The 25157-nt window shown below is 36.7% G+C and overlaps 1 protein-coding gene across 4 annotated transcripts in view; it reads right to left on the reverse strand.

The window, feature by feature from the left end:
* Positions 1 to 25157, reverse strand: part of CCDC93 (coiled-coil domain containing 93) — a 66652-nt gene that overhangs the window by 2494 nt on the left and 39001 nt on the right. For all 4 annotated transcript variants that reach the window (XM_048952461.1, XM_048952460.1, XM_048952459.1 and 1 more), the window contains 18 exons: positions 22660 to 22758; positions 22209 to 22265; positions 19054 to 19154; positions 17781 to 17820; positions 17273 to 17365; positions 16756 to 16806; positions 15723 to 15809; positions 12602 to 12718; positions 10466 to 10528; positions 10151 to 10224; positions 9539 to 9620; positions 8577 to 8648; positions 7286 to 7357; positions 6896 to 7004; positions 4668 to 4750; positions 3217 to 3254; positions 1645 to 1729; positions 334 to 447 (listed from right to left, as the gene is read on the reverse strand). In XM_048952461.1, the coding sequence (XP_048808418.1) occupies positions 334 to 447; positions 1645 to 1729; positions 3217 to 3254; positions 4668 to 4750; positions 6896 to 7004; positions 7286 to 7357; positions 8577 to 8648; positions 9539 to 9620; positions 10151 to 10224; positions 10466 to 10528; positions 12602 to 12718; positions 15723 to 15809; positions 16756 to 16806; positions 17273 to 17365; positions 17781 to 17820; positions 19054 to 19154; positions 22209 to 22265; positions 22660 to 22758 (1437 nt within the window). The remainder of the gene's footprint in view (positions 1 to 333; positions 448 to 1644; positions 1730 to 3216; positions 3255 to 4667; positions 4751 to 6895; positions 7005 to 7285; positions 7358 to 8576; positions 8649 to 9538; positions 9621 to 10150; positions 10225 to 10465; positions 10529 to 12601; positions 12719 to 15722; positions 15810 to 16755; positions 16807 to 17272; positions 17366 to 17780; positions 17821 to 19053; positions 19155 to 22208; positions 22266 to 22659; positions 22759 to 25157) is intronic.

Genomic DNA, 25157 nt, shown 5'->3' on the forward strand with positions numbered 1-25157 from the left:
TCTGCTAGTGACAAGAGTACATTTCATCCATTCACACAATATGAATACTGCTTATTTCTAGGCAGTGATATAAAATTCATACCAAAATGAGATTGTCAGCTTCCTCCTAAAGCAATTCTAACTCTGTGATTTGACACCGCTAAGTCACCAGAAAATAAATGTAGAAAGTAAGATAAAGTTCAGACAAACCCATGTATTTAGAAATGTGCTCTTAACCAAAAGCAAAGTTTGTAATTTGCTTCAAAGCAATCAGTGTATCTGTGCAGAACTTCTTAAACTACTCCTGATCAGTTCAAGTATTCGCCAACTTACACCAGCAAAAAATGTTCTTACCTCTTTAAATTCTTTCACTGTTTTAAAGTAAAGCCTCTGTTTCTCTAGAAGCTCTAAGTATTCATCATTCAACTGATCTCTTCGCATTTTATTTTCTTGCTTCTTCTTTTCCATCTGTTCGTATACAGGAAGGATTAAAGGTCATTTACTGTATGAGAAACACATGTACAAGCACACAAAGTGTAAGAAATAATTTTCTATAACAGTGAGACAGATGCTTCACAAATGACATCCCTGCCTTGTGCTTTAAGCACAGCAAACATTTAGGCCAACACTTCAGAAAAATTAAAAAACTAAAATATCTCAGTATCAGTAACACTATAAGTAGCATCCAGAATTGAACTAAGGCTCATGTTTCTGCAAGCCCGGAATTTTGCTCACCAAACAGTTCTACATCAATAATGACATGGTGAAATTAACAGGAAACTGCATGCAGCCTTTTGACAAAACAGCAAGATCTTGATTTCATTGTTTATGCTAGTTATACCAAATAGAGCAGGGCACATATTAAATTTTTCTATCTAATTTTCTCTTGCTCAAGATCCACACAAGAAAATTCTCTTTTGTCTTTGTGCCAAAGTTGTGACAAACACTCTCAAGTCTCTAGATGGAAAGATCAGCTCTTATGATAGGCTGGCTGCCTTCTTCTCAGGAATAGAGGCTACTGACAAGCACTACTTAAAGCTATTCCACTGCATGCAAATACATCCGTGGACACCTTTAGTTGGAGTAACTTTTGGCTCTCGTGTGTACATCGGCCCAAGCCCACTTAGCACAAAGTCCACCGAGGCTGAACTTTCACAGAACAGCCACTCAGTGTTACCAGAAGCAAGTCTGCCTTCTCTGCAGTAACTCTTGGGCTCTGCACACCCACAAAGCCCTTTCACTTGACCCATGACAACGCACTTTTCTAAATCTACTTAACACCAGAAAGTGAGTTTAACATAGGCACGGCTGTACTACTGCATTTTCCAACTGGAAAAAAATTCCCATGGACCTCAGGGACATCAGTGAGACTTCGGGTACATACAGCAATTTCAAGCATCTACATCACTACAAGGCCAGAAACAAAGAATATAAAATTCTCCATCAGCAGAGAAGCTCTCCCTTAACAGTACCTCTCTTCTACTCTATTCACTTACATTTCAGCAGTGAGCAGTTTCTGATGGATAGGGAAAAAAATAATACTTGTAATATGCTTGCTTAATTTGCGCCTCACAAACTGAATTTTGCCACGCATAGTTATTGTCCAAGAGGTTTCTCTGAAATAATTTTCAGGTTCTATTAGAGTAAGAGAGAAGTGTCTCAGACCTTCATTCGATTCTGTTTGATGCCTTCCACAATCTGCTCCATCTGTCGTAAGAACTGCTCACGAGAACCAGAAGATGCCATTGCTCTGGAGAAAAACAAAACAAAACAAACAAAAACAAAACAAAAAAACCAAACTGATACGCATGTGGGACAATGCATCTCATCTACAATTACCCTGTGTATTCACTGATGTTTGAGCATTTGCATTAGTTAGAATTCTGTGTAAAAAAAATTAATCTTTTTAATCTCTGACTTCAAGTAAAAGTGCAGCTCTTCAGCTAATATAAACTATCAGATGGGAACAGAGACTACAGAGCTCATCACCAGAGTTCTCTCTGGCAGTTTGACTCTTGCATGTGTTTTCAAGAAATAAATTGCTACTAACTGACCAAGAGCACAAACTTGTAAGAAAAGCCGCTGATTCAAATATAAAGAAGACGATTGGAGAACTAGGAGAACAGTTAATATTCTAAACCAGTATTTTGTGTCCGGACAGGAAAAGTCCTGAAGTAATTATGGGCTTGTAACTTACCTTGAACAGATAATGGGAAACAAAGAAAATACCACCCCCTACCCATCAATGCAGCCAACCAAATCCCAGCTGTCAATTACAATATTGGATTCTACTGACTGGACTCAAAAGGATATCATCACTGAGCAGAACACATCTACAATTCCTGCTGCAATGGAAAACACTTGAAATACTTAATTGTTTGGGCTTGTTTCTATTGTAGTTACAATTCTGAATATGACACTAACAAAATAAAAATTGAAAATGACTGAGTCAACATAAAACAGCACAAATGTGTACATTTGTGGTGCTATGCTGCACATGGTTTAGTGAGAAACATTGGTGATAATGGAGAGTTGGACTGGATGATCTTGGAGGTCTTTTCCCACCCTGGTGAATCTGTATTATAGAGATAATTACTTACTCAGGAAAAAAAAAAAAAAAAAGAGTCACAACAGAATTATGAAAAGACATAATAAGAAGAATTATTTAAAAATTAAGAGATCATCTCCTCTCCTATGACTCTACTGTACTGCTGTGACAAAATTCACACTGGAATTTTTTCCCCTAAAGTCAAAAAAGCACCAGAGAGAAATAAACGTTGGCTGCATCACAGATGGTATTTTGACCTGAAGTGTCCAAACGAACTATGATTTGACTTCACACTTCATCAAACCTTTTAAATACTGAGTTAGTCTATAAAAAACATCTGAAATATGTCTGAATCTAATGTTTTGTACATAATATAACTACAGCTTCAAAAAATGGAGAAAGATATTTAAATTAATGCCAGGAAAATTAAGACTGAAATTTCTTTACACAACCACAACTGAACAGCCAGATATTAAAAACATCTGTTGGCTATAAAAGTTAAGTAATTCCAAGTCTGAAATTCCCCAAACATTGGCTTAAACAGAATTAATAAACTATTTTGTTAAATAGTTTAAGTTAATAAAATATTGTAATGCATTTTTAGAGTCCATTACTCATTCCCCCTCCTATTTTTCCAACCAGCCATACTACCCACTGCAACTATCAAGAGAAAAATGACCATTACTTACTGATGAAAGTTGTCATGGATAGAATTCAGTAAATTGACCTGTGAATTAAAGAAAAAAAAAAAATTAAAAAAAATAGCTGATATTTTGATATCAGTATGAGTAGCTCCTGCTACAAGATATGGACACCATACTTAAATAAGACAAAGAAAAATCTGTAACAACATTAACAGGAGTTATTTTGTTGTTCTTGGGACAGCTCACCCAGCTGATCAAAATGCCTATTTTTTTCTTACTATTAAAGATTGCTAAGAGCACTAAAATTCACTAATCAGCAATGAATGAGATTCCTCATGGAATTCCTCATCAATAACTCTCCCAAGTCTCCTGCAGTTAAACCTTCCAAGCAGTTTCTCCTTATGATGAATACTTGGAAATGTACTGAACAGATCTAAGCGCTGCAAACTGAACCATTTGCTTTTAACTGCTACAAGAAAGCTGAACTGACCTCCCTCAAATCTACAGTCTTCCATATAAATGCAACAGCAATAGGCACGTGCATTGCAGAACCTCAAGCTGTTCTGACTCTACTATGAAACAAATTCTGAGCGGATTCCAAAGCTACAACGCTTAAAGATTTCTGTTACTCAGAGGAAAGAAATCACTGCGTGACTCATCGATACTTGCCAAATCTACATCCCTGCCCTGAAATATTTCCAACAAGCTTGTGTTTAAGAATGTAGTTCTACAGTTTATACCACAAAATAGCCAAGTAATGAAAAGTAAAACAGCACAACTGTTGCAACAGTAAGAACGCTGATGTGTTACCCTGCACAACAATGAAAGCTAGACTATAAACCCCGTGAAGCAAAGATAATGGAAAATTCAATTTAAAAGTATTTTAAGCTATGACTGCATAAGAAATCATATAAACATCTCTCTCATGATTGACATTAAGCTAAATGAAATGCTTGAACAGTTTATTTGCCTTTTGAAATTATATCCATGCAAATGAAGCATGGAACTTGGAAGTTACATGCAGCAAAAGCTAATTGCTGAAGAACATTTCTGCTTTTAGACCTACTCCATCAGTTGTTCACGTGCCATCTAGAGAGTCACATAAACTACTGATTTTCTAAACTGGAAACCATCTAGCACACATATTAGAATTCACCACTTAAGGGATGGAAACGGTCATTCAATAACTTCAAAAACAGGTACCTTTTTGTTGCCATAAATTTGACAACCACTTGGTCTCACAAACTAAGCAAAGAGAGATTTGCTCACCAAATGTTGTGTTTTGTTCGCACAGTGAGCAGTTTAAACATGCTTTACTAACAAACGTACCTTTTACAACACAGATCATTCCCACCTCAACATCAAAAATATTCTTATAAGCCAACTCAATTTTACTTTCAAAGACTGATAGTTCTCTAAATAGAGAGTTTTTACTTAGCTTTTACTTTCTCCTGCACAAACTGAATATTTAGAAAACAGCAGTAACACTTTCTTACCTCCTTTTCCAAATATACTTTTTTATCATCCAGTGTATTATAAAGAGTAAAGAACTGCTTTGTTTCTTTGTGAGTTGCTGAGACTGCAAAGAAAAAAAAGGTAGAATAAAAGAGCATGAGTGAAACGGAACCTATATAAGTATTCCACAGGCTTTGTATAATACACTGCTCTCAGTAATGGAACTCACTCTTCAATACATTCTGGAAGAATATTTCCTCTGCATTTGAACCTCCAGCAGGGTTTGGAGCTTCCAGATTTTATGAGAACTGAACTCCAAAACAACACTGATGAATGTTTAATCCCAGCTACTGATAGACCTTTACGTACATTATGCAAATGTACATTGGCACTGTCTGCTGTGCTTCCTTACCACTGTCCACTCATTCTTCCTTCACAAGCTTTATCTTTAGACAATACAGGCTGTTGTGCTGCTAACGGTTACCCTAGATAACTTGTCTCTGGTGGGTCACAGAGTGCAGGGCTACAGATTTTCTGACAGTACTGTGTGCAAGGAGGCTTTAAAACAGTAAAAGCTTTCTTTCCTTCTTTACAATTACATTTAAGCTGATAGAATTACATACTATTCTCTTTTCAAAAAAAATGTTGTAGGTGAGCATATCAAATGCTGGTCACAGCTCAGTGGGGAAAGTAAGGCTCAGACACACCTTTCATTTGGGCCTACAAGATAATGATTGACACTCAAATCTCTGAAGCGCTCACCTCTTCGTCAGATCTCCACTGATAAAGGAAACCTAAGATGGTGGGAAAAAGCTCAACGGAGAGGAACAACTGGCAAAAATTATTTCAGTTAACATGTCAAGCACTGTGTAGAATTCTGAACCAAGATAACAAGTAGGGGTTTAAAAAGATCAAATGACTTAATGATATAAATCACTCCAAATGTCACGAGTAAGCTAAATTAGACTGAAATCATCATATTAAACTCTAACAGCTAACAAGTTGTCGTCTTTAAACAAGACCTTTTTCGAATATATTGGACTAAGGTTTTAATAGAGTCACTAACAGACAGCACAACTCTCTTGCCATGTCATAACATCATTAAAAATCCAGTTTCTTAAAGGAAGTCCTACTGCTTGATGATGTTTTCCAGCTGAAGCCAAACAGCTGTTCACATCCCAGAGTTGAATGTTTTGGTGACAGAAAATCAGCACTGACTACTTCTGCAGCATGAGTTGTGAGCAGAGAGCTTTTCCACTGCTGCAACTGACGCTGTATTCTAAAAAGCATACTGAGCACTCAGAGCCTGAAAGCATCAATTCAGGAAAGGCTGGGATAGGCTGGAAAATCAGTAAGGGCTGTTCAGCACACTCTACAGAGAGACTTTCCAACTGCTGCTGCTTTGAAATCAGACTGCTGCTTGAAGAACCACATGAAGAGAAGGACCTCCAACAGGCTTATACTGTTTTATTACTTCTGTTTTTGCAGGACTTTCTGCCAAATTGAAGTGTTTCCCAAACCTCTCCTTTTCTGCAGCTCCTCCTTATCTTGTAGCAGCACTGGCAGTGATAATAATATACATATATACACACACCCACGTTTATATTTAATAGCATGGAATATTGAAACTTAGAAGCATTCCAGTACAGAACCACTGAGGTTGGAAGATACCTGTGAAGGTTGCCCTGTCCAAAATACCTTGGACCCAGAAGTCCAAAAACCTGTTTTTGGCAACTCTAAAATCTCCTGAAACTGAATGAAAAATCTCCTAAGAAAAAAACCAAAAAACCCACAATTCTCAGAAAGATTTGCTACAAATTCTCAGCTCTATTTTCTAATAAACATTAGCCTGGGTAGAGCAGGTTCCTGGCCAGAAGACTGAGCACAGCATTATTCTAAGTCACTGCATTTATTTTGTGCTACAGAAAATGAAGTTCCAGGAAATTCAAAGCAATCTAAATCTACTTCATTTGTATATAGCAAATGAAGGACTTTCTAAACACACTTGTCATTCATTGATCTATATGACTGAACCTGTTACAACCAGAATTTACTCCAAAAATCTTGTACATCAAGTTTTGCCCACAAGAGAGTTCTTATAGCCAGCTTATAAAACGTTGAAAGTAATGTATATAATATGAATATCAAACCACCCCGAAAGTCTACAGAATTTGCAACTGCTGTTGTTACAAACCAGAAGTTTAAAATGCAATTGCCCTCCTTCTGGGGCTTTAGCCTTCAGTAGAATGTTCCTGCTTGATATACATACCCTGACTGTATAGTTCAATAAATCTCTTCTGATACTGTGTTAGCTCTGCTCGGCTGGGTACTTCATCAATCTTGCGCTGTAAAATCGCTATTTCTCTGTTTCTTCGTGCCTGAATAGAAAGTTAGGAGGGGAGAAAACAAAGCCTCTTCTTGTTCTCTTCTTAAAATGGATGAAGCCCCCCACGCAGTACTTTCTTACTAAACAATTAATGTTTGTTGGTTTTTGGTATTTTTTTTTTAAAGTGTTGGCTGAGGCACAATATTATTTTGTAAATGATTTGTGATTTTTAATTTTTTTTTTTTAATTACAACAAAAAGTAAAATTAGTATTAAAAGTGACAGGGTAAGAAAAAACTTTAATCATTTTGTCCAAGTAAGTTCACAGACTTACCAACAATAGCCGTATCTTCTGAAGTTTTTCTTTCTCAGTTTTGTATTGCTGGTCTATGAGCTTATTCGGCTCCTAGAATTTGAGAACCCAAAACAATTGTGGATTACAGCGACAAATGAGAACTGCAATTACAAAAATGTGCAGGTTGAGTTCTGTCTGTATTTGTATCTACCACTGAATGGCTCCCACTAGAACACCATCATCGCTTGCTATTTTTTTAAACGATGATCCAAAACCTACATTTAAAAAGTTGAAACAATTTTCATCTTTCACTGCAAACAAGCTAACACTTTTACATTTTAGTTTTTAAGATTTATCAGTTGTTTTTCTACTGCTTGCAGTACTTACACAAAATGAAGTGTATCCAAAGATACTCTGTAACCACTGTGCAAATGTTTAGTGTACACTCAGTGTACACTTTGATTCACCAGCAGGGTTCAGAGAATCATAGAATGGTTTAGGTTGGAATGGACCCCAAGGATCAACAAGTTCTAGCCCCTCCCCCCCCCCCCCCCCGCCACAGGCAGGGCCACCAACGTCCAGAAGGATAAGGATAAACACAGCCCAAGACAGAAGGCAAACCCTCTGATGTATTCTACACTTCCTGCAACAAGCATATATCACTTTCTCTTCTTTAAATATTTAAGTTACATTTTCACTTTTTCATGCTGTGTTCAGAAGGACAGCAGCATCACTGAACCCATAATCTACCTGATTTCTGGCACATAAATATATCAAATGTTTACTCATCGAAACAATTGAGTGTTTCATTTTCTGTTCATTCATTATTCATTGACATCAGTTCGGTCGCACTGGTGTTACACCTAATTTCAGACAGCTGCTAACGTATGCAGTGTTCTGAGCCACTGAAAACTTGTGCCTCCATCCTTCAAACATATGCACCTTAAGGGGAAAAAAAAAAAGACCTCCAGAACAAATGTATTTTCTGAGGAGGACCTGTTTACGCTGTAAATATGCACTGCTCATAATACAACACCCAGAGATTCTTCTCTGATACTACAAAAAAAAAAGTAGAAGAGACAAAAATACACATGAGTTTGCCCCATGCGTTGTAGCAAGAAGAATGAAAAATACTGTGGTGATTTTTATTCTACTGTACTTTATTGTTTACCAGCCTGAACTGTGGCTTTACCAGTGGTGGAGAACAGAATTGTTCAGAAATTGCAGCAGGTCTTTTTATCCTAACTAGAATGCGCCCAAGTCAGAAAGACATAAAACAGCATTTTAAAACACAAATTGAAAATAAGCTCTTCACACATTTGCTATTTACCTCATCCTCCCCATTTTCTGCTGCCTCAGCTTTCAAATTCTCAATATCTTGTTGAAGCCGCTCCATTTCTTCCTATTTAAAAATAAAGAGTTTATGTTGCTTTTAATTGAGACCTACTCTCTAAAAAAGGGGATGGCAGGAGGCTTGATATCATACAAGTGTAACAAAGGTGGTGCTGACAACACGCTTCAAAAATTTTGAAGACCCAAAAGCAACCCCTGCCCCCAGGGTTAAGCATGCTTTACAACTCATTACATAAAATTGAATATCTACTTTTATCAAACACAGGAAAAGATTTATTTCTTACTTGTAAATATACTTGCAAATATACTCTGCTAGGTATAACATGCAATGAGTGACATAGAAAATGAAAAGCTAAGGAAACAAGTAAGGAAACTAAGGAACTAAGGAAAAATACTACAACAGCAACAGCATGACACAGAGCTGCAATGCATGCTATTCCTAACAATGAATGAACCTAAAGTTAGCTGCAAGGTCATTTCCATCAGAATTCTTCAGAATTTTCCAAAATGTTTGTATAAGAAAACGAGGTTTCTGTGCTCAGTATCTACCAGAGTGCAGTATGCCTGTTCACTTCTTTTCATTCCATTAAATTCCATCCCCTACTGTTTAAATAGATGAGAATGAAAACAAATCTCTCTGATCATATTTCTAGGCAGCCCATAAACACAGCAGTAATAAACTACAATTAAACAGCCAAGCTGAAACGCTACTCTGGAAACTGTAACAGATTTATCTCAGTTTTTGTATCTCTAGTGGTTTGCTCCAAAGCTAGGGGCTTTCAACAAGATTTTCACTTTGACACTGGGCTCCTCAGGTCATTGCTGGCTCATCTAAGAAGATGGAATGGGGGAAATGGGAGGAAAGGATAGAACAGGAGAAAGTATTATGCTTGCTTACCGAGTTGTAAATGCATTGTCTTCTAAGAAACTAAAACTTACCCTACAATGTGCTTTAAATTCTTGCTCCTGGCTTTTGAGGTTTTCATTCATGGCTACCAGAGTTCGCAGATTCTGTAACACACTAAATTTGAAGACCAAGCAAAAATGCATTAGTCTTCATTTCTAATTTAAGCAGATGGAGAACTAAAAGACATCAGAACAGGCTTAGTTCTATACAACTTTAAAGTCTATGTAAATTAAAAATCCAAGTATCATGAAGTACAAAGAAAAAATCTGATACTACCTCAGTTTTGTGATATTCTAATCTCATTACTGTGGAAATTTTGAGAGAGCACCCTATATAATCTATGCAAGATTAAGGTTTCAAGTATAAAGAATATCAAAATAGGAAGGCCGCAAATGCGTGTTTAGTGTTACTTGTGCTTTTGCTTTATTTAAATATCTACAATTACTTTCAACTACAGATTGAGATTTTTCCACTCTGAATTAATTACTTGCTAATCTTCTGACTAGTGGAAGGAAGCTAGATAATTTATTTTTCTAAACAATAATCCTTTGCTTAGGTGGAAAAAGCAAGACATAACGAATGACATTTTAAAACCATCATTTTTCATAACTTCAAAAGCTACAAAGGAGAACATGCAAACTTACCTGGAGTCTGCTTGGGATTCTATTGTTTCTAAGGCTGCTAGTTCTTTGTCCAGCTTTTCACTGTAACTCTTGACCTAAGAAATGTAATTAATAGTAATCCTCATAACAGTATCACAAAAAGGTCTCCCTTTCTAGGTAATGTAATAAAATCAAATCAGTTTCTTTGGGACCAGAAAAGTAGAAATTTACAAACTCAAAACTTTCTTAACATAAAAGTTATCAATCAGCTTTCCCATTTAATACATCCCTCCACATAAAACTTCTTAAAAGAATTCTCAGCTAGAGTAAGTGCATAGAAAAACAAAAAAAGATTACCTCGCTTAATGTCTTTTTTGCTTCAGTACATTTTGCCTGTAGATCAGCACATTTAGCTTGCAGCTATTATGAGGAGAAAGAACAGAGTATGATTCTAAATTCATGCTAATTTCATCTGTTACAGAAAATAGCAGTATTTGAAATGCTGATAATGGGCATCTGTTAAACAACAGGCAAATCATCACAATCAAGGTATTTTCTTGTCCGAGTCCATTTCATTCTAGGTAATCTGAACAATTACTAGCAGCAAATACTTTCCACCCGTCCTTCTTGATGTGTTAGATCCTAGAATGAACAGCAGCTTTTACTTTTCTTCTGGAATCCCTTTTGTAACTTATTGGACTGAATCTCTGCTGAAGTTATTTCGCCTGGCTGTGATAGCCAAGTTCCAGGCAAAAAAGAGAGTCCCATTTTTCACTTCTCCAAATAAGCTAGGGTGATTCAAGACTTACATAAAAACATCATGAGACCACAGAACTGTCCATACCAATAAAGCAAGTGGTTATTTGATTTTATTTTGGGAAACTATGGAAAATCCATTAAGTAGGGAGTTACCAAAATGCCACAGACTATTTTACTTTGTCAGATAGCTTAGTATCACTCAGAATCACACACACACAGAATCACAGAATGGCCAGGGTTGGAAGGGACCTCAAGGATCACGAATCTCCAACCCCCCTGCCACATGCAGGGCCACCAACTTCCACATTTAATACTGGACCAGCCTGCCCAGGGCCCCATCCCACCTGGCCTTGAACACCTCCAGGGACAGGGCATCCACAACCTCTCTGGGCAGCCTGTTCCAGCACCTCACCACTCTCTCTCTAGTAGAGAATTTCCTCCCTGACATCCAACCTAAATCTCCCCTCCCTCAACTTAAAACCACTTCCCTTTGACCTGCACTTATCAACCCTTTCAGAGAGTTGATTCCACTCCTGTTTGTAGGCTCCCCTTTCTCTAAAGTACTTAAAGTTTAATGTAACATCACAAGCAGAAAGAACAGAAATAGGACAAGGGGTAGAAAAGATAAGCAGAAGTGCTGCACATAAAGAAATGCATGTTTGGCTTTCTGATTCACTTCTTTTCCTGATGTTTTATGTTGCCATTCACAACATGGAGCTGTGACCAAACACCTTAATCATTCTTATCCATAGGGAAATTTAGAACATTATTTTTTTTTTATATTACAACTTTTATATTTCTCACCAATAGGCCAAATTTGAGCTAGTTAAAAAAAATCCTAATTTAAGCCCAAAGTCCACATTTCATGAAAACTGACACAAAAATTAAAGAACTATTTGATAGGAGAACTCTTGCCAGAACTTACTGCAGTACTGCAACAAGAATTTCACAATCACATTTTAAGAGGAAGTCTTGACTACCACTGATTTCAGCTTCTTCTATCTTACCCCACAAAAGCTGCCTTTGGCAAATGGCAAAAGAAGATCAGCTAGGAAATTTTTACTTTACTAAAATGATGAAAGAATTATATTTGGCTTACAGCTGCCAGTACTTCCTTCTGTACAAAAACGTAACACAGACTGTTATGTACTGAAAATAACCAACACAGAATTCAATGGCCCTCAACTGCTAAAATGGCAAAGAGCATTACAGGACTAAGGAAATATTTATGTATTCCTGTGGATACAAAGTTCATCTGGAAACTAAAAATAGGTTTCTAATTAAGGACTCCGCTATTTTATCAGTACATTATCAGAGATTTACAAGCTCATTTTCTCTCCACTGCAAACTGCAGCCTTCTCAGTAGTGTGTGGAAAGGAAGCAAATACATTTATGCATACACCAGGAAAATGGGTAAAGGAAGTGACTTGCACCAGAAATTAAAAGGTAATCCGCTCAGCATGCACCAAGTTACAGGAATATTCTGTGTTACTACTTCAGCAGCTACACTATGCTACAACTTTGCAGAAGGTCAAAAATATCTGCTCCAGAAAAAAAAAAAAGATTTTGAACATCTCAGACACTGAGGATCCATCCTGCTTTCAGGATTATAAGAATACAGCATAAAACAGCTGCAAGACTCACCCACAACTGCCAAGATCACTTACTAGTCTCTCCTGCCATCCCCCACATTTATCCATGTTTTCTTCTTTGATCCCCCCACACAATTCTTACCTCTTCCAGGAGTTTGGTTTTCTGCAAAATCTGCTTATTCAGAGATGCCACCTTCCTTCGGTGTTGCTGAGCAGCTCCAAGCCTTTCTGGTCGCTCCTCAGCAGAAAGCTCAGACTGCTAAAATAAACAACAGTAACAGACTATTGAACCTCATGTCGATGTTTTTTGCCTCTACTGTAGCTAAGGAGATGCCAAACTGGAGCACACTTGAGATATTCCTCATCAAGAACTGTGTCCCATGGTCCAACAGAAACAATGACTTATTACACCAAGGTAAGAAAGCAGTCAAATAACTAAATTACATCCGAAAAGATTAGGTAATTTAAGTTAGTGAGGTGCTGTGGCAATACTGCAATAATTACTTAATTGTAGTATACTGCATCAGCAATACAGTTAAACCTACTAGGGTTATTAAACAAGGACAGCAGCACCACAAACAAATCCAAACATGCTGAAGATCCTCTTAAGCAGCAGCATTGCTTCAGTGTGAGCATGCTTCAGTACGGTATTTCCTCAACTTCTTGAACAGGAGATTACCTCAATACATAAATCCAGAACTCTAAAAAGCATCCAACAGTTGTCTTTAGATACTGAAACACTGGCATAGATGCAGCAAACTGAATGACAATGACATACTCAGTGAGGTAATTACGTTTACCTCTCTAAGCTTTTATTTATTTTTATTTTACTTTTGTGAAGTAATTCTGACATCTAATTCTGACATCTATCCTAACAATTCGCGTACTTTCTTTCCACCTAATTAGGAAAAGAAATAATGCCTCTAAACAACACCTGCAACACTATATTAAAAAGATACACACCAAGATTTACTTCCCGTATTACCAGGGATTTGATCAATCCCTTGCACTCAGTTCTCATGAGGCCACAACTTGCACACTGTGCTCAGTTTTGGGCCCCTCACTACAAGAAATACACTGAGGCCCTGAAGCGCATCCAGAGAATGGCAATGAAGATATGAGGGTCTGTAGCACAAGTCTGAAGAGGAATGGCTGAGGGAACTGAGATTTTTCAGTCTGGAGAAGAGAAGGCTCAGGGGTGACCTTATTCTCTACAGCTCCCTGGAGGGAGTTTGCTGGGAGGTGGAGGTCAGCCTCTTCTGCCCAACTAGCAATAGAACAAGAGGGAATGGCCTCAAGTTCAGACTGGATATTAGAAAAATTTCTTCTCTGAAAGAGTGGTCAGGTACTGGAATGGGCAGTACACACATTACATGCAAACCAAGAAAACTGGAAATGTGAGAGAAAGAAATGTTAGCTAAACCAGTCTGAGACTGATCTTGCAAAAAAAAATAATTAAAAAAAAAAATTAATATGAATCCATATAGAACATCCTTGGCAACACATAGTTCCAGTTAAATTCATTAAAGTCTTCTGAGGAAGTGTATGAAGTGCGGCCATACCTCTATTTCTCCTCATTTCTACCATGCACATATTAATTTTAATTATGCCCCTGATAAAAGAAGAAAGAGAAGTAGAAATCTATAGCATTAATAAAATATTTAGGTTTTCTCTACTAGAAATAATTTCTCACATGGCATTATTTGTAATGTAAAAATCGCTGTGATGAAAACACAGAAGGAACAGCTTTTTCTCACTGTACTTTCTACGTCCTGCTAGAAGAATTCAATCTGAATCAACTGTTTTTCCAATGTTTTATAAACATGATCAGAAGAAAAACAGGAAAGCAATTGAGATTACTGTCAAATCCACAAAGAATGTAGATCAATACTTTTTGCATTCCTCTCTATGAACTTGCACTGAAGGTCTCAAAGCTTCCTCTATGAATGGGAATATCAGTAAATGATCGGAGGGATAATCCCTCTAACAGTAAAATTCAATGCTACTTCGAATAATTATGCTTTAAAAAGCTGCAATGGATGGGCTAATAAAAAGCTATCATTCCTTTGAATTTACAAAGCTAACCGGGTGAGCAGAAAGCTGCATCCATTGATCTTCAGCAAAAATACAATCTTGTAAGAACAGTCTTAACAAATGGCAAAATCAGATCTAGATTTCTGCTTGCCAGCTCTCTTCACGGGAAATGCACCTGTGGATTCTATTAAGACTTTGACAGACAAACAAGCACTTCCTCCGTTCTTCAGACTATGAATAGTTACAAGGGGTTAAAATTATTAGAACAGTACATGAGTGCTGTTGTTGCTTTAATAAGCTGTTTGGTAACATCCTTAGTTCTCCTTTCCTGGTGTATGCATGCACACACCTTTTTTTTTTTTTTTTTCTTTTCAAATCCAGTAGATTTGAAAAGCGATATGTTTTTGGCTTGACTTGAATCAGTTCTTACTTCCCAGAGTATTAATCATTGTTCTACTGTAATAGTCAAGGTCTTGCTGCCTTCTCTCAGAGCAGAAGAAATGTAACATTGAAATATGACCCCTGGACTTCTGTTCTTCCAATCTTTTATAATAAAGAAAGGCCAAGAATTTGATATAGACTCTGTTGAGTTATAGGGTTTATCTCCCAAATGGGAAAGCTCCATACCTCATAAGTGTCAACAAAAAAGAAGAAATATGAGAAGACTATTGGACAAATAAGAGCAACCTATAACTCATCACTGGCAGTGATGTATTATATGTATTAATTGCTTGAAGAGCTAGATTTTCTTCTCACATTACTGTAAAGAAAACAATCACAGATGAACACAGTGAGCGGAGCTAATATACGCCTCCGACTTTTAAAGCAATAAAAATTTGTCTTTTTTTATAATACTAGATTGAGAATGACAGATCCAGAACAAGTGATAATTGGAAACAAACTATTTCTGTACTTAACGTTATAAAAAGCATTGAGTTTACATCTCTGATTTCAACACATAAGGGCACAGGCCCTTTATCCCTAAAGAAGTTTAAGAAGCTGCTTAACACCCAAGATGCTTGTGAATGTAATTAAAAATACACGCTCTGCCAAAAGGTTATGTATGTTTAAGTCTAACTGAAATACTTCCCTGAATCCTGACTGCACTGTCATACACAGCATATATAAAACAGCATTGTTTTAAGACAATCAAAGCAACTGATTTGGAAGCTTTAATTAACAAGCTATCAATCACGACTTGGTAAACCTTAATCAGGAAACACACTTACCTTTTCAGCATATTCTGACACTATTTGCTTGATCTCATCCGACTGGAGTCCAACTATCTGTCCTACTGTGCTTGCTGTCAACTTGCCCTGCAATTGTATCAAAGTGACAAAATACTGAGAGTTTTGGAACTGCCTGTTCTTTTCACAGGGCAATTTCACCATGCTCTGAACATTTCAATCAACATTGAGATCAGACAAAATAATGCCTTTTTTTCTGAGATATCATGATAAACTGAAGCAAATCTTAAATGTGAATTGCTTCCCATTCCTCTCACCCAAAGAAATTTCAAGATTACTGCAGTCTAGAAGTTCCATTACATATAGATTTACTGCAGGCAACTAGGACTTTTAACTGAAAACACAATGCCAGTTGTTTTTTTTCCAAACATGTTATTCTAATGGTATTGTTTCTAATATTTATCAGCACTTCGAAAAATACCATGAAATGCATACAATTTTCCTCCACTCTTCCCCCATAAAATGATTATTCAGCAGGCTGTCTTCATAAGATGAATAAAATAAGATCATACTGTATCTCAGGTAGCTGCACTGTGACATCTTTCCCCTTAAATTCTCCGTGTAAATAACATTTGAAAGAGGCACTTGTTTCAATTATTTTACCAGGATTACGTTATCGGCCTTGTCAAGAATTACTGTCTTCCTAATGCAACCATCTTTACATGCACTCTCTTCATGAACATTTAAATGCATAATAATTCCAAGACTTCAGACTCACAAGCAACTTGATTTTAGGAATAATTACCATAAAGAGTGAATGACAACTAGAAAATAAGTGCAAAAATGATAATGTTGTACTGCTCCATTTTCCCAGAATGAAAACAATTCAAGACTGGAGAAAACTGTACTAAAATTTGCATGAATATCCTCACCCCTGTATCATAACAGTACATCATATCCATGTATTATGGAGCCTGACAAAGTAGAAACACTGATGATGAATATGAACTGTGACTGCTAAAACATAACCAACCACAATTTAAATAAAGCTGTCTCAATTTTAGACATTGTTTACCTCTTCTGTTGCCATTGCAGCCATTCCAGTCATCAGAGTTTTAATGCGAAGCTAGGATAAAACAACAGGTATTACACAAATCTTCTATTACCTAACTTATCTCTGACTATTGACAGTGGCAGATGTATACAACTAATATAACATAACGTGTATTTTAATGCATGTAATGGGATAGTAAATCTGTGAAAGTTAATTCAGAGGTGTCTGAAACTACCAAATACAGAAAAACTCTTTATAAGAGTACATACTGTAAGTTAGCCTGCAGCTCCCTGTATCAACCCAAAACTTTACCTCCTAAAAATGCTCAGAGTCCAAAGCAGAATTTACTGTTTTGTTACTGAATACCAATAAACATTTAATTCTGGGACACTGACTTCAAGTTCCATATTCTCTTCAGAAAAGCAAGCACAGAAATCTTCCTTCCTGAAGCGAATGACAATGATAGAGGAGAGCAGTGATAACTGTTTCCCTCCCCAACAGTTAGTTTCATCCATGCCTATTTAGACAGACGACACACCTCTTCAGCTGCCCGAAGGTCATCTTCATCACAAGGCTCAGCTTTTCCTGCTGCTGCAAGCCCTGAGGGTAGCATAATTTTCTTATCTTCAGTCTTTTGAAGAGAAATTAAGAAAATATTAAATCTAATTCCAGTAATCTAAAGTATTAATACAGACAGCAAGGAGAAAAAAGAAAATAACAACAACAAAAAAACCCAGATCTACTATGTTCCAGTTATGGAAACATTTCAGCTACTGGAACAGCCTCACACATCATTTCATTTTCATGACAGCCTTTTCACACTTCATAAGTATTCTAGCTCTTCAAGACAGTGTCCCTGGCTGGCTAGACACATCTTTGGCACAGATCCATTATTCCATAATCTTCTGAGAACTACCAGCCCCACAAGTCAATTGTGTAACCCGAAATATGATGTTGTGTATCTTTAAGATCTTACAGCAACCAATGCTCCAACAAAAGCAATGCAATTATTCCAAAAATTTAAGTATGTTTTAAAAGTTTTTCACCTGTTCTGTTTTTCCTGCTTGTCTGCTAAATCCATACCTCCTAAAAGAATAAAAGTAACATGAAATAAACACATTGTTGTCTCCAATTTCCACAAAAAAATTAAATTTCTATCAGTTTTTACTGATAAGATTCACTAAAAAGTGATTCATTAAACAAAACTAGCATCCAAAGCTAGGCTCACGTTAGTTTTGGAATTCTTTACATTAATGAAATAAGCAGGTACTACAGCATATTTACAGAGCAATTCCACCTCAGTCCACTCTTTCCATCATGATTTGTACATCTAGACTCTTCTTACAATGTTGGGACATAAAGGGCAAAAGGGCTGTTCTCCTCTCAGTCAGAATTTAATCCTGAACAATTAGCTTCTGAATTCTAGAAAGGCCTTAGGAATTGTAAGTACAATCTACACTCCTCAGAAAAAACAGTCTTATGTGCTTTGATGAAACTGTAATTTCTTTGTGAAGCTCAGTGTTCAGACCCTCAAAGATATACTCACAATTTTCTACCTCTTTTTCTGGAGAGGCGAAATTGATATTTGAATTATGTTGCTAGTTGAGAAATACTATCTTAAATAAAAATCAGGTAGAAAGGAATTTTAGAGATGAGCAACTTAGACACACTTATGAAGCACTAAACCCACAGCATGCCAGTCACAAAGAGCGATGCTTTCTATATGACTAGATCACAGCTACATCTCTTTAATTCCTTAACTACTGCAGAAGCAGGACTATTTATGCCTTTAATGGCTCGAAGTTAAAAGTGTAACTGTCACTTGTTCTCCATTTATTCAACACTCATACTTAAGGGGTAAATTCAGTCCTATTTTATGACAGCATAACTCCAAGTTTTCAAGAATTCACCAACATTAAGTTCTCTCTGCATTTTAAAGCTTAGCAACGTAGGCAAAGTGACAGAGCATCACCCTCCCACAGAATATGTACAAAGCTGTTTTAATATAGAAACATTCAACAGTATTGCCATCATCGCATAAGCCATTTTTAAGAAGCAAAGAATAAGTACATTCAATAAACATAACTCACTGAAGGGGCAAAGTCAGAAAATGGGTTCCCAATGGTGGTACAACATGGTTCATTGTCCATATACATATATATAGCATAGAGTTCACAGGGGAACAGGATGAGTAAAATAAGTCTGAAACCTGACTGGACTATATCTGAAAGCTTGATTCTCAAGTAGAATTAAAAATAAAACACAATCAATGTTTAAATGTACACAACATAAAACCCTCAAACAAACCAAGTCTTTCACCTGCCATATTCAAGAAGTGTAGCGTGAACCTTTGATTCCTCATCTACCAGTTCTTCAGCTCCCTTCTGACGTTTGTATTTTCTCTGGGGTTTGTAAACCTCCTGTCAGACAAGACAGTGGATGAAGTCAGAGCTCGCAGAAAGCATTTTTTACTGAATAAATAAATAAGCAAAGCATTACTACTTATAGTGGCATTTTAACATTGCTTGTTTTCAAACTCAGTGTACTTCAACACCTGATACTTCTTGGGGTTTTTTTTGGAATTACACAAAATGTTAAACTAAATTCATTTCCATGTGCAACAGAATCTGTTTTTCCACATTTTAAAGAAATTAGAACGATTTATTTGACAAGAAACATCATTTCTTCGACCTTCTCCTTAATCACATTTTAAAGAAAAATGAGAAACAACACAACAAATCTACTAAAAAAAGTAATGAAAGGTCTACAATTTACCTAATGCCAAGGTATAGAATCCTTCCTCTTTTACTAGTCAGTTCTACTTGTAATGATATTAATTAAATATAACCATTATCTACACAATCACCACAGATTTATCCAGTCACAAGAACTAAAGCAGGTCCTACTGCCATTTAAGGAACAAAATGATCCTAACAAATCTTTTTGCTAAAATCTCGTGCTATTATCCTATGGTGATCTTAGAGCTGGATGACAATCCATCAACAAAACAAGGATTCATGGAACACCACAAGTTGACATTTACTTTCATCCTTTTTTTTCCCCCCCCGAGAGGGAGTTCCAACCTCCACCACAGCAGAGAAAAACTTCATCATCATTACCAAAGAGTCAACAACAAAAAGCAACAGCTTTATTTCCTTTTGTTTGTTTTACATTGGAATAATTTAAAACCCCTCAAGAGCCAGGCTCAGAATGGTTAAAACAAACACATAACTAAAATAAAAGATGGAGTTGAAGCTTGTGCTTTTTATATATGCTTTTTTAAATATGCTTAGCTTCAAACAATTCTATTCATGCAGGACAAATGATTCAATGCAAGAAGTTGCAAAGGAAAATAAAAGTGACTATGCTTTGCTTGATATAATCTTGTATACAACACAAACTTATTTTCTACAGTTCTTGAACTTTAACCTTGCTAAACCAGTTTTCAACCTCTTTCAAAGACCCATAATCCAAAGTAGAGATTTTGAACAAATCAGAATATTATTCCTTGGCAAATTTCTCCTGAATTTGGAAGTTACTCTTCACAATTTTTCACTTGTTTCCAATTTGAATTTCTGTCATCTTTGTTTCAAACATTGTTACATTTTTACCAGTGACATCAACAAGCCTTTTGCCATGAAGAAACTCCCACAACATGCATTTGCACACCCACAGAAAAGCAATGAAAGTCATAGCTCTTATGGTGGTACAAAATACTGTATATAAAGTGTAGCCACTGTACCATTAACATTAGCCTTGGCATTAGCCAATCAAGTACTTGAACAAAGTCACTGTAAGAGAATTTCCATTTAATAGACACTCACTTTTCTACGGCAGTACTTACTGTAATAACCATTACTGATATTTAATATTCCCTTTTCTAACCTTGGGACCATAAATCACACTGTACTGTCCCTCTGAGTAAAGAAGGGCAGGTCCTTAGAGCACCGGTCTAATGATGAATTCAGACAACAGCCTAATCTTTCACACATGGTGATTCTCTTTCAGGAAAGTTGATTTCTCTTCCAATTCCATTGTAAGGCAATTTAAAGGTGACCTGCAGAAGTCTTGAGATCATATCCTTCCTTCCAGTTTCTACAGACAGACAGGAAAGCTTGTGTGCCTTTTCCCCTTAAAATTCACTCTCCACATTCCTCTGGACTACACTCATGTGTTGATACCTTAAAAGATCTCATGAATTAATCTTCTGTTCCCTCTGTTTAGAAGGTTACACTGGTATACAGATAAAACAATCACACCCATTTATGATGGAGATAACTCCCTCCACCCCCCAGAAAAAACCCAAACAATCCAACAAAACTGACAAACAAAAATATCTCAAGAACAAAAAAAACACCATCCTGAAATGGGTAACAACATTTATGTTGTTATATATAATAACTAATGCCTGTAATTAAAACTGTCATGGCAGAAATAATTATTCAAACATATTAGTGAGAGATCACACATCGGTCATCATCTGAGGACATTTACAGCAACGCCCTTTTAAAACATACATTAATTCAACCACATAACATTCAGTTCAGCAGTACTCACGTAGTTCATTTGGAAAAATAAATGCCTCCAAAATATGACAAAAGAATAAGATGATTTGTCTGGTGCAGTCCACTGAACAAGTGATCACATTGCCCATCATACCAGCACTTAACACCTCTGTCCACAAATGAGAGTGTAAAACACCTGGCAGGAGCTGCCTGAAATAGCAGTGATTTTCCCAGAAGAACAGCATTTTCACCACTTTCTGGAAGACTCCTGGAAGTGCCCTATTCAAAGCACACCTACATTTCTCATCATTTCTCAAAACACGTTTGCAAGCAAGCTGGCAAAAATAAGAGAGCAAGCAAGGACAGAAATTTGAGCTATTAGCCAGGCATCTGAATTCAGATAAGAGGCAATGACACATCCTGGAAGCATCTGTTAAAAAGCTTTCAAATATATAAACAGAGTTGGAGGATCTGGATTGAAGGAGGAAGAACCCAATGGATACCATCTTTCCAAATCAACATTTGCTACCTGAAGATAACTTCCCCGAAGCATGGTGTATATTTTCACTGCTAACTCAAACAGTAAAAATGACAAGGTCTGAAATGCAGACATTTAAACTCAAGACATCACTGCCATTTTGATAAAATTCAAAATAAATTAAGCCCAGTTGCTGATGGCTTCAGACAAACAGCCCAGTGAAGGCTGAACAACCTGTAAGCAACCTTGTGATATGTTTGATAGCATGGAACACCTTGCATTGTGTTGGTGGTTTACCTAGATGTACCTAAAAGGTTTCCAACATCAAGTGTTGTCTTCTGTAACCCTTCCTGAGAATGATATTCAGCACAGGAGCTTCTCAGGAGAAAATCCAGAAGCAGATGCTTCAAGCAGAATTAAACCAAACACTATCACTCATTACTAAAATTGCTTGCTTCTTGATCATTAGAAAATAATAATAATTTACTTACAAAGATATCAGTAACTGTTTTGATAGCCTTCTCTTTTCTTTGCATAAATTCATCATCCTGCAAGACATATGATTAAAATGTGATTAAAAATACCAGGAATGAAGACTTAATCTCAACCATTGTAATAAGTTTAGCAAACAAATTTGTCAAATACTTTCTGAGTTGACCAATTGTTTGCTGAAATGCTAGTGATTTCCTATAGCAGAAAAATATTTGTTCATCACATCTGCTAGGTAGGCACATCTTTAAAACTGTATCCAGAGTGGCAGTCTTTTTGGTCTCTGCTTATACAGTATCTGACATTTATGCAAGCCTAGTCCTTCTAGGGGATCTCATTACTACATTACAGAAAAAGAAAGTTGGCATGAACACTTCACAGAGCTGTGATGCTGATAATGCACTAAGGCATTCTACATACTGTAACAGAACAGCAAACTATTTTCTGTCTTACCTCTGGAAGTCTATGAGTTTTTTGAAACTGTGATATAGAGTAAGAACGGATATAGTCCCCCATTTCTTCCCTTGTTTCTATTGCACGTTTCACCAGCCACTGAAAAAGAAATCTGCATCAGTGGGAAAAGGAAGGAAGACAACAACAGCCAACATTGAACTGCTGCATAGTTGTTTTTAATACAGTAAAGAAAAACACAAACAAGAAAATTTATTTGTGAAGATGGTAACTGAAGGACCTACTCCTAATAAAAGGATAAATAAAGACCAGCATTAGCTACTGTATAAGCATCATGTTGGCAATTCCTCTATGAATTAAAGAGAGGAATGAAAGGTTGAATCACACAACTAATAAGAAATTATGAGAAATCACATGGCTACCCTTGCAGTGGTAATTTCACATTGTAAACACCTAAACAACCTTCATTCTGCTGAATTTCTTATATTGTACAACACAAACCACTTCTGAGCCACTCTGTTCACATTACAGAGGGGCTCAACAGGCTAAAGACTGAACTGACTCCCCTTCCACACTTCTTGGTATGGGGCCTGATACCCCCCCCCCCCCCAAAACACTTCTATGTATGTGATTTTAAACAGTATTGCAGAATTAGTTATGCTCCTTCATGATTTCCCCTATAGTTAGCTTGTAGTGCAATTTCTCATATACTGAGTTGCTTTTATATTTTAATTAATTTCTTACAAGAAGTATGGAAAGTATTGAAAGTACTGAAGCTTCAACTACTAGGAATTCTCAGCTGTCAAACTGATTTATAAACACCATGAAATCTTCACAACTACAAGTAAAGTTCATCTGAATTCTACCAAGATCGATTTGTGTGATCCAAATATTAGCATCTCAACTAAATGTATTCCAAAAAGAAAAATGATGAGTCTCTGAAATGCAAATAAGCATGTATCACTTTCAGCATTATTCATTTAGCTTACATTTTTAAGGAAGAAAAAAAAAAAAAAAAAAAAAAGGAAATCAATAATTGACTTCCCCCAAAAGATCTACAGCCCTCCTTATTCCTTCTAATAATATGAGTTGGAGAAACTTTATATCCTAGCAGGAGGAAGCTACTACTTCACAGTAGCACACTTTTAGCTAGTAACACACTTTTACAATGTACTTGTGACCAGGATACTAAGTAATTAGATTTTCAATAGTATTCATCATTACTACTTGTTAAACATTATTAACATTGTACTTCCATAATATAGAGCAAAACCACAGTAGTACACAAAACAGTGGAACTTCAGTTTTCTGGCATTTCTGTTTATACCATGGAACAGTCAGTGTAGCTCAAACTCACCAGACCATGACATCCATTCTATCAGCCAGCAAAAATTATATCACATTCTATAGTCAAAACACTACTATGCTATATGAGCCATCAGGGTTGTCCCTCTGCTTCACTACTTATGGCACAGCCTTTGGTTCCAGAAAGTAATGTGCTTACAGCACAGATACAAAAAGATGACTATACTCTGCATGCAGGCAGGTATACCCCTATTTACTCCAAAGATGCCTTCAGGAGCACACTTTAAAAGAAACAAAGATAGTCCAGGTAGCTTCTACATAGTCTGTGGACATTCTTCTACAAAGCAAGCTTGAACGGTTCACAGCCCAGGTGAGCAGAGTGGGGACAAATGGGCTGGAATTGGACATAATCACAAGCTGAACAGATCTGGGCTCTCAGTGCTAGGGCCCAGCACAGAATTTGTCTTTTCTCATTAGTCCACAGCACACCACTAGGATGTGACCTCATGAGTATTGGCTCTGCCCCAGGTAGAAGCCACTACATGTAGACTCTACACATTTCAACTACTTTTTCCTGTTACAGATCATTGATCTTTTTCACAAACTACAGCTCCACTGTGAAACAATGCAACTTTGAGCCTATGAAGTTTTCAAGAACCATATGCCTGCGAAAGACAAAAACATTTCTTGAGATATTTATAAGACCACACAAAAAGCCACAGGAGATTCAAGTACACTTTAAATACTGTCAGAGAAGATAAATCTTGTGAGCTGTTGACAGCCTGTGCAGGAGGTCACATCAGAGATCAGATCCAACTTGGGATTCAAGTTTGAGCCAAAACCAGTTTTCTGCACTATAAACACAAAAGGGAAGGGAGCACGCTGACAACAAGAGAGCTCAAAATATAGGCTATAAATTGCAAAGCACACCTTCACACAAGATTGTGTATGTACTTTTCTCTGTAAACACAAGCAGAATTCACTCAGAAGAACTTCACCATATCTGCTCACTGGGTTCTGACTTTTCAAGGCTTTTTTTCCCCCATTTTTTAAAAAAGAAAAAAATCTTTTACAGCCTGTGGCAGTGAGCCAGGACAATTTAATTCTTCCTATTCAGAAAGATTCAGCTAAATTCCTGCTATTGAGTTCACTGGACTAGCTTGCACAGTGCAAAAGCTTTTGGAACACAACTCTAAGCAGAGGAAAGAGCTTCTGTATCACCTGAGGACTGCCTT

The sequence above is a fragment of the Lagopus muta genome, chromosome 8 (genome assembly GCF_023343835.1).
Source record: "Lagopus muta isolate bLagMut1 chromosome 8, bLagMut1 primary, whole genome shotgun sequence".
NCBI lineage: Eukaryota > Metazoa > Chordata > Aves > Galliformes > Phasianidae > Lagopus > Lagopus muta.